At 45.5% G+C, this 8107-nt stretch overlaps 1 protein-coding gene across 1 annotated transcript; it reads left to right on the top strand.

Moving 5' to 3' along the window:
- Nucleotides 1-496: 496 nt before the first annotated feature.
- LOC106605692 (apolipoprotein A-IV) lies at nt 497-2455 on the top strand. The gene is made up of 4 exons (XM_014201582.2): nt 497-715; nt 825-878; nt 1082-1232; nt 1604-2455. The coding sequence occupies exons 2-4, from the start codon at nt 839-841 to the stop codon at nt 2178-2180; spliced, it is 768 nt and encodes a 255-aa protein (XP_014057057.1). The 5' UTR covers nt 497-715; nt 825-838; the 3' UTR covers nt 2181-2455.
- Nucleotides 2456-8107: the final 5652 nt, after the last annotated feature.

Below are 8107 nucleotides of genomic sequence, written 5' to 3' on the forward strand. Positions count from 1 at the left end.
TATTACCGTAAGCAGGGGCGCATCTTTGGTTTTCGAAGTCGGGGGGGGCCATATTTTGGAAATTATTTATATATTTTTTATCCTGTCCGATAAACATTCCAAACAGACTACCCAACCGCTCGGAGACGTCCGCATGGTCCTAAAGCACGCAGTTGCCTCATTTTGTATCACATTCCAATGATAAAACTGTGGGCAACAAAAATGCAATTTCAGAATGTGGGGGGGACATGTCCCCAGTGAAAGTTGCATCCCTGACTGTAAGTCTTCTCTAGAATGAGGCTTTCAGTAGAAGGGTCAAGGTCCATGCACAGTTGTCTAATTAGAATATAACCAATAAAAGGACCATGGTGGTGGTGGGGGAGATTCCCAAAAGAAACATATTGAAGTTCAATCAAAGCAAGGTTAATCAAGTCTGGTCTGTCTATGTTCAGTCTGTCAGGCTCAGAGAGTGAATATGAACATAACAAAATAATGTTATGTCATTGTGATTTGTGTGTGCGTGTGCATGTGTATGTCGATATAGTAAGCGAACAGTCATGTGATCACAGCCAGCAAGGAGTTGTAGTAGAAGCAGGAAGAGAGGTGACATGGCAGTGACTCCTGGACTTTGGGCTTTCAGCTACAGCTCTGGTTTCGACTATATATACACCATGGCACTGGTCTGATAGACACACAGACAGACTGAATACACAGAGATACACCAGGAAAAAAACAGGTGAGGCCAATGCTGAGATTCAAAACAAGGTGTTGAGAAACTGTGATTTTAGGGTTCTAAGATTCAAATGTATTTGAAGTGTAATTGATTAATGATGTTTCTGTTTCAGTGAGAAACGCAAATATGAAGGTGTTGGTGGTGCTTGCAATTGCTATACTCTCTGGTAAGTAACATCTAATGTTACCACAACCATAACTAGTCTGTAAATTTTTTTATTTGAAACCTTTGAATGCAACAAGATGATTAGAATCATTATTATTTTAAACTTGTTCTAATTCAAGCTCCTTGAACAGTGTAAGGTCATAAAGTAGGTCAGGTTAAACTAGCAGTTTCACAGGAACTAACTCTACTTCCACACTCCAACAGGTTGCCATGCTAACCTATTCTATGCTGATGAGCCCAAGCCACAGTTGGAGCAGCTGACAGATGCCTTCTGGGACTATGTCGCCAAGGCAACAAAAACTGCCGACGACACCGTCCAGATGATCAGGAAGTCTCAGCTGGGACAGGATGTCAAGTAAGTAATTTGACCTGTGATCTATTGTCATAACATGTTTGTAATGTCTGTAGTGGAAGCCCTCAGAGTACTAGTCACCCGAGTGGTGCAGCGGTCTAAGGCACTGCATTGCAGTGCTAGAGGCATCACTACAGACCTGGGTTCGATCCCGGGCTGTATCACAACCGGCTGTGATCGGGAGTCGCATAGGGCGGTGCACAATTGGCCCAGTGTTGTCCGGGTTAGGGGAGGGTTTGTCCGGGGTAGGCCGTCATTGTAAATAAGAATTTGTTCTTAACTGACTTGCCTAGTTACAGTAAGTAAAGTTAAATAAAAATATAATAAATAAAACTAGAATCTTGACCAGACCCCTCTCCTCTCCTCTCCTGCAGTGACCGTATCACAGAGAGTGCTGATGTGGCCAGCCAATACGCCATCTCCCTTCAGGAGCAGCTTCCTCCTGCAGCCAAGGACCTGATGACCAAGATTACCCAGGAGGCTGAGGTGCTGAGAGAGCGTCTGGAGCAGGACCTGGGCAGCGTCAAGGGGAAACTGGAGCCCTACGCGGAGGAGATCAAGACACAAGTCCAGCAGAGAGTGGAGCAGCTGAAACAGGATCTGGCCCCTTACGCAGAGTCCCTGGACTCCGAGGCCCTGAGGGCCACCCTGCTCCAGAAGAGTGAGGAGCTGAAGGGGAGTCTGGAGCAGAGTGTGAAGGAGATGCAGTCCCAGCTGGGTCCCTACACAGATGAGCTGAAGCAGAAAGTGGACCTGCGCCTGCAGGACTTCCAGAAGAGTGTGGCCCCCCTGGCCGAGAACCTCCAGAGCCAGCTGACCACCAGAGCTCAGATGGTGCAGCAGAGCCTAGCCCCCTATGCTGAGGACCTCAAGGACAAGCTGGACCCCTATGCCCAGGATCTGAAGGCCCAGCTTACTGCCCTCTACCAGGCCTTCACCAACACCAACTAAATGGCCCAAACCAACACCACTCCTTGATCCTCTGAAACGTTTTGAGTGATTCTGTCATACCCTGAACTGCACTGTAAAACATGGAAATTAAACTGGGCATATGCCCAGAACATCATATTTATTATTATTTAGTGCAGGGTGAGAAATATAAACCAAACATTCACACTCAAATATTTATGTGTTTGTTTTTACCTTGTTAAATGTTGAATAATGTCAACTTTTTATAATTTCATTAATTTTTTAAGAAAAATAAAGCTATTGCAGTTATGAACATATGCAAGATTGTTCCCTCATTCATTGAAATGCTAATAGTCAATTATATTATATTCCCTTTAAGTTCATTACACTCCAATTACACATGCAATATGTCACTCAAGGACACAGGAAAAGTCACAACTATGGCTGTCTCTGAGTATCTCTCTCTCTGCGTGTCTCTGAGTGTCTCTCTCTCTGCGTCTCTCTGAGTCTCTCTGAGTCTCTCTGAGTCTCTCTCTGTGTGTGTGTGTCTCTCTGTTTCTCTGTGTGTGTGTCTCTCTCTCACTGTGTGTGTCTCTGTGTGTGTCTCTCTGTGTGTGTCTCTCTCTGTGTCGCTCTCTCTGTGTCGCTCTCTCTGTGTCGCTCTCTCTGTGTCGCTCTCTCTCTCTCTTTTAGCAACACAAATACTTGTGTTGAGTGTGTGAAATCAAATCAAAGTTTATTTGTCACGTGCGCCAAATACAACAGGTGTAGACCTTACAGTGAAATGCTTACATACAGGCTCTAACCAATAGTGCAAAAAATGTATTAGGTGAACAATAGGTAGGTAAAGAAATAAAACAACAGTAAAAAGACAGGCTATATACAGTAGCGAGGCTATAAAAGTAGCGAGTCCGGGTAGCCATTTGATTACCTGTTCAGGAGTCTTATGGCTTGGGGGTAAAAACATTTGAGAAGCCTTTTTGTCCTAGACTTAGCACTCCGGTACCGCTTGCCATGCGGTAGTAGAGAGAACAGTCTATGATTGGGGTGGCTGGGGTCTTTGACAATTTTTAGGGCCTTCTTCTGACATCGCCTGGTGTTGAGGTCCTAGATGGCAGGCAGCTTAGCCCCAGTGATGTACTGCGCCGTACACACTACCCTCTGTAGTGCCTTGCGGTCAGAGGCCGAGCAATTGCCGTACCAGGCAGTGATGCAACCAGGCAGGATGCTCTCGATGTTGCAGCTGTAGAACTATTTGAGGATCTCAGGACCAATGTCAAATCTTTTTAGTTTCCTGAGGGGGAATATGCTTTGTCATGCCCTCTTCACGACTGTCTTGGTGTGTTTGGACCATTCTAGTTTGTTGTTGATGTGGACACCAAGGAACTTGAAGATCTCAACATGCTCCACTATAGCCCCGTCAATGAGAATGGGGGCGTGCTCGGTCCTCCTTTTCCTGTAGTTCACAATCATCTCCTTTGTCTTGGTTACGTTGAGGGATAGGTTGTTATTCTGGCACCACCCGGCCAGGTCTCTGGCCTCCTCCCTATAGGCTGTCTCATCGTTGTCGGTGATCAGGCCTACCACTGTTGTGTCATCTGCAAACTTAATGATGGTGTTGGAGTCGTGCCTGGCCACGTAGTCGTGGGTGAACAGGGAGTACAGGAGGGGACTGAGCACGCACCCCTGGGGAGCTCCAGTGTTGAGGATCAGCATGGCAGATGTGTTGCTACCTACCCTCACCACCTGGGGGCGGCCCGTCAGGAAGTCCAGGATCCAGTTGCAGAGGGAGGTGTTTAGTCCCAGGATCCTTAGCTTAGTGATGAGCTTTGAGGGTACTATGGTGTTGAACGCTGGGCTGTAGTCAATGAATAGCATTCTCACATAAGTGTTCCTTTTGTCCAGGTGGGAAATGGCAGTGTGGAGTTCAATAGAGATTGCATCATCTGTGGATCTGTTTGGGCGGTATGCAAATTGGAGTGGGTTTAGGGTTTCTGGGATAATGGTGTTGATGTGAGCCATTACCAACCTTTCAAAGCACTTCATGGCTACGGACGTGAGTGCTACGGGTGTGTAGTCATTTAGGCAGATTGCCTTTGTGTTCTTGGGCACAGGGACTATGGTGGTCTGCTTGAAACATGTTGGTATTACAGACTCAATCAGGGACATGTTGAAAATATCAGTGAAGACACCTGTCAGTTGGTCAGCACATGCCCGGAGCACACGTCCTGGTAACCTGTCTGGCCCCGCAGCCTTGTGTATGTTGACCTGTTTAAAGGTCTTACTCACGTCGGCTATGGAGAGCGTGATCACACAGTCGTCCGGAGCAGCTGACGCTCTCATGCATGCCTCAGTGTTGCTTGCCTCAAAGCGAGCATCGAAGTGATTTAGCTCATCTGGTAGGCTCGTGTCCCTGGGCAGCTCGCGGCTGTGCTTCCCTTTGTAGTCTGTAATAGTTTGCAAGCCCTGCCACATAAGACGAGCGTCGGAGCCAGTGTAGTATGATTCAATCTTAGCCCTGTATTGACGCTTTGCCTGTTTGATGATTCGTCGCAGGGCATAGCAGGATTTCTTGTAAGCTTCCGGGTTAGAGTCCCACACCTTGAAAACGGCAGCTCTACCCTTTAGCTCAGTGTGAATGTTGCCTGTAATCCATGGCTTCTGGTTGGGGTATGTACGTACAGTCACTGTGGGGACAATGTCCTCGATGCACTTATTGATAAAGCCAGTGACTGATGTGGTGTACTCCTCAATGCCATCGGAAGAATCCCGGAACATGTTCCAGTCTGTGATAGCAAAACAGTCCTGTAGTTTAGCATCTGCTTCATCTGAGCACTTTTTTTTATAGACCGAGTCACTGGTGCTTCCTGCTTTAATTTTTGCTTGTCAGCAGGAATCAGGAGGATAGAGTTGTGGTCGGATTTACCAAATTGTCACGCCCTGACCATGTGAACTCGGGTATTTTGGTCAGGGTGTGTCATGTTGGGTATTTTTCCTTGGTTTGTTTTCTATGTTTGCATTATAGCCTTGTGTTAGCTCTATGTGGTTTATTTCTATGTTGGGTTCTGTCGATTCCCAATCAGAGACAGCTGTCGCTAGTTGTCTCTGATTGGGATCACATTTAAGTTTCTTTTTCCCCCACGCTTTTTGTGGGGTGTTGCCTCTTTGTGTTTTGAGCAGTTAACGTATCGGCATTTTCTTGGTTTTGTGTACGTGTTTATTTCAGTGTGAAGAATAAACATGTGTTCGCTCCCAGCTGCGCTTTGGTCCGCTTCCTCATCACCCGACGACGATCGTTACACAAATGGAGGGCGAGGGAGAGCTTTGGGAGGGAGAGCAGGTGATCTAGAATTATTTTCCCTCTGGTTGCACATTTAACATGTTGATAGAAATTTGGTAGAACTGATTTAAGTTTCCCTGCATTAAAGTCTCCGGTCACTAGGAGCGCCGCCTCTGGATGAGTGGTTTCCTGTTTGCTTATTTCCTTATACAGCTGACTGAGTGCGGTCTTAGTGCCAGCATCTGTCTGTGGTGGTAAATAAACAGCCACAAAAAGTAAAGCTGAAAACTCTCTAGGCAAGTAGTGTGGCCTGCAATTTATCATAATATACTCTACTTCAGGTTTACAAAATCTAGAGACTTCCTTAGATTTCGTGCACCAACTGTTGTTTACAAATATGCACAGACCCCCCCATGTGACATGAGAAATCTAACAGTTTCTCTTGTAGCACATGATGTATGATAGTAACAACTTGGTTGTCTTTTTGGCATGTTTCCTAAATAGGCTTTTAAAATATGCAATTCATGCATTGAATAAAATTGTTATAATTAAATAAGTAAATAGATTCCTATCAAATGCTAAGGCATTTCATGCCATGTGGGCATGTTTGCTGGGAGAATATGGGTTTATTTCAGGCCAAGTGAGGGCTGCCCACACCAGATATGATGACACTGGGCAAATGCCTTGGGGGCCAACGTGGAGACGATGAGCGAAGGCACATCTGCCAATGTTTGCAGCCTACTTGGGGCCAATATTTTAGCCAATGTGGGCAGCCTACATGGGGAAAATATTTTAGCCAGTGTGGGCAGCCTACACAGGGCCAATATTGTAGCCAATGTGGGCAGCCTACACGGGGCCAATATTTTAGCCCATGTTTGGGGCGGCAGGTAGCCTAGTGGTTAGAGTGTTGGACTAGTAACTGAAAGGTTGCAAGATTGAATCCCTGAGATGACAAGGTAAAAATCTGTCGTTCTGCCCCTGAACAAGTCAGTTAACCCACTGTTCCTAGGCTGTCATTGAAAATAAGAATTTGTTCTACTGACTTGCCTATCTAAAAAAAAAAAAAAGAAAGAAAATGTTTGCTGGGCAAAATGTTCAGTGTTCCACTTTGGAATGTGCTACAGACAGGTGTGTATTTCTCCTCCCTCTGGCTGGGTCCCCACTGTCTGAGGACACACACACACACGTCACGTCCCCTCCTCCATCCAGCGTGGAGGGGCAGAGTCCACTGACAACAGGACACGTGGGCTTCCCAGTCTTTCCCCCGATACTGAGAAACAACTCACTCAAACATCAAGCGGACAGTACACAAACACACTGTGGAGGGACAAACAGACGTGTGAGAGGCACATGTGGAAGAGAAATCACAGCAGTGAAAATTATAATGAGTCATAGCAGGTTCAGACAGTGTACTCTGCTGATATGAAGCCATCCTAGACAAATGTGCTTAGTGCCTGTCTTCATTTTTTTGTAATCTATTTTTTTAAACTACCCAATTTCTTTGCTAAGCACAGAGACAACCTTTCCTTGAATATATGCCCACATGATCTCTCACAAGTCAAAGCTCCCTGATTCAGGATGAGGGTCCGACAGGGAAACAAATGCTGATTTCAGATCACACCCTCTCTTGAGGCCGTCTGTCTCCTCCATATTGGTGCCAATATGGGCAACGAGGGGGGATCTGTCTGTTCACACACGCCCATCACTCAGGAGGACACACCACCACAGAGCCAAAAGGCATCGTTACACCCTGATCAAATGGCCTTTCTCATCCCAACAGAGGAGCATAGTTTAGAGTAATATACATTATCTCCCTCATCTCCTTGACTGTCTATTGAGGAAGACATGACGGCCTATTGAACCATATGATGGGAACTGGGAAGACATTGGGAGGTAGTCAATCAGTGGAAGACACAGGACGGGAGTCTCTTTGAACAAGCTGCGTCTTGCAGCTTATCCCACTATGTTGGTGATGCACAGAATGAGATTGGACATTGTTTTGATGCAGATAAGAGGTTGTTCCAGACAGAATGGCTGTAGTCAGGGATGGTTTGGTTCTGGCATCAGAAGAAGTGGAGATGAGGAGATACTGTGGATAACAAGCACATGTAGATGAGTCATTGTAAATCTCCAACCCTGAAGGCAGTGATTCATTGTGTTGTTTTACACCAGCATGCCCTTTGATATAACTTGGATCAGACCAGATTTTTTGTAATAAAAGGGCCCTGTACAACAACATCCACATAGCTGGTGTCTTTTTTAATCCCTCCATTTATATGGATGCTGTTTGTGAGGCATTTCCCTCTTCATAAATGTGTGTGCTAACCAGCTGTTGGGATATGAGGGCAATACCTTTTTTTATCTGATTAAACTCTGCAGTCTGACGTCAGCTTTCAGGGCTGTCTGATATTTCCTTCAAAATAATAATAGAGTGGCAATGCTAAGAGCAGCAGTAGGTTAGACTTTCCTGCCACCTGGTGTCAAAGCTGTGATACTGCAAGAGAGATGGAGCGAGAGAGAGATCTACATCATTACAACACTGTATATAGCCATAACATGACATTTGAAATGTCTCTATTCCTTCCAAACTTTTGTAAGTGTAATGTTTACTGTTCATTTTTTATTATCTATTTCACTTACCCATCCAAATCCATCTGTTTAAGGTAGAGATATGTTTGTTTTTTTTTGC

The sequence above is a fragment of the Salmo salar genome, chromosome ssa05 (assembly GCF_905237065.1).
Source record: "Salmo salar chromosome ssa05, Ssal_v3.1, whole genome shotgun sequence".
Taxonomy (NCBI): Eukaryota; Metazoa; Chordata; class Actinopteri; order Salmoniformes; family Salmonidae; genus Salmo; species Salmo salar.

What these genes read in the sequence shown, in the direction of transcription:
- LOC106605692 (XM_014201582.2), top strand. Translation starts at nt 839, where the DNA reads ATGAAGGTGTTGGTGGTGCTTGCAATTGCTATACTCTCTG. An exon ending in TGCAATTGCTATACTCTCTG is followed by an intron (nt 879 to 1,081) that starts GTAAGTAACATC and finishes ACACTCCAACAG; the next exon opens with GTTGCCATGCTAACCTATTC. An exon ending in CAGCTGGGACAGGATGTCAA is followed by an intron (nt 1,233 to 1,603) that starts GTAAGTAATTTG and finishes CCTCTCCTGCAG; the next exon opens with TGACCGTATCACAGAGAGTG.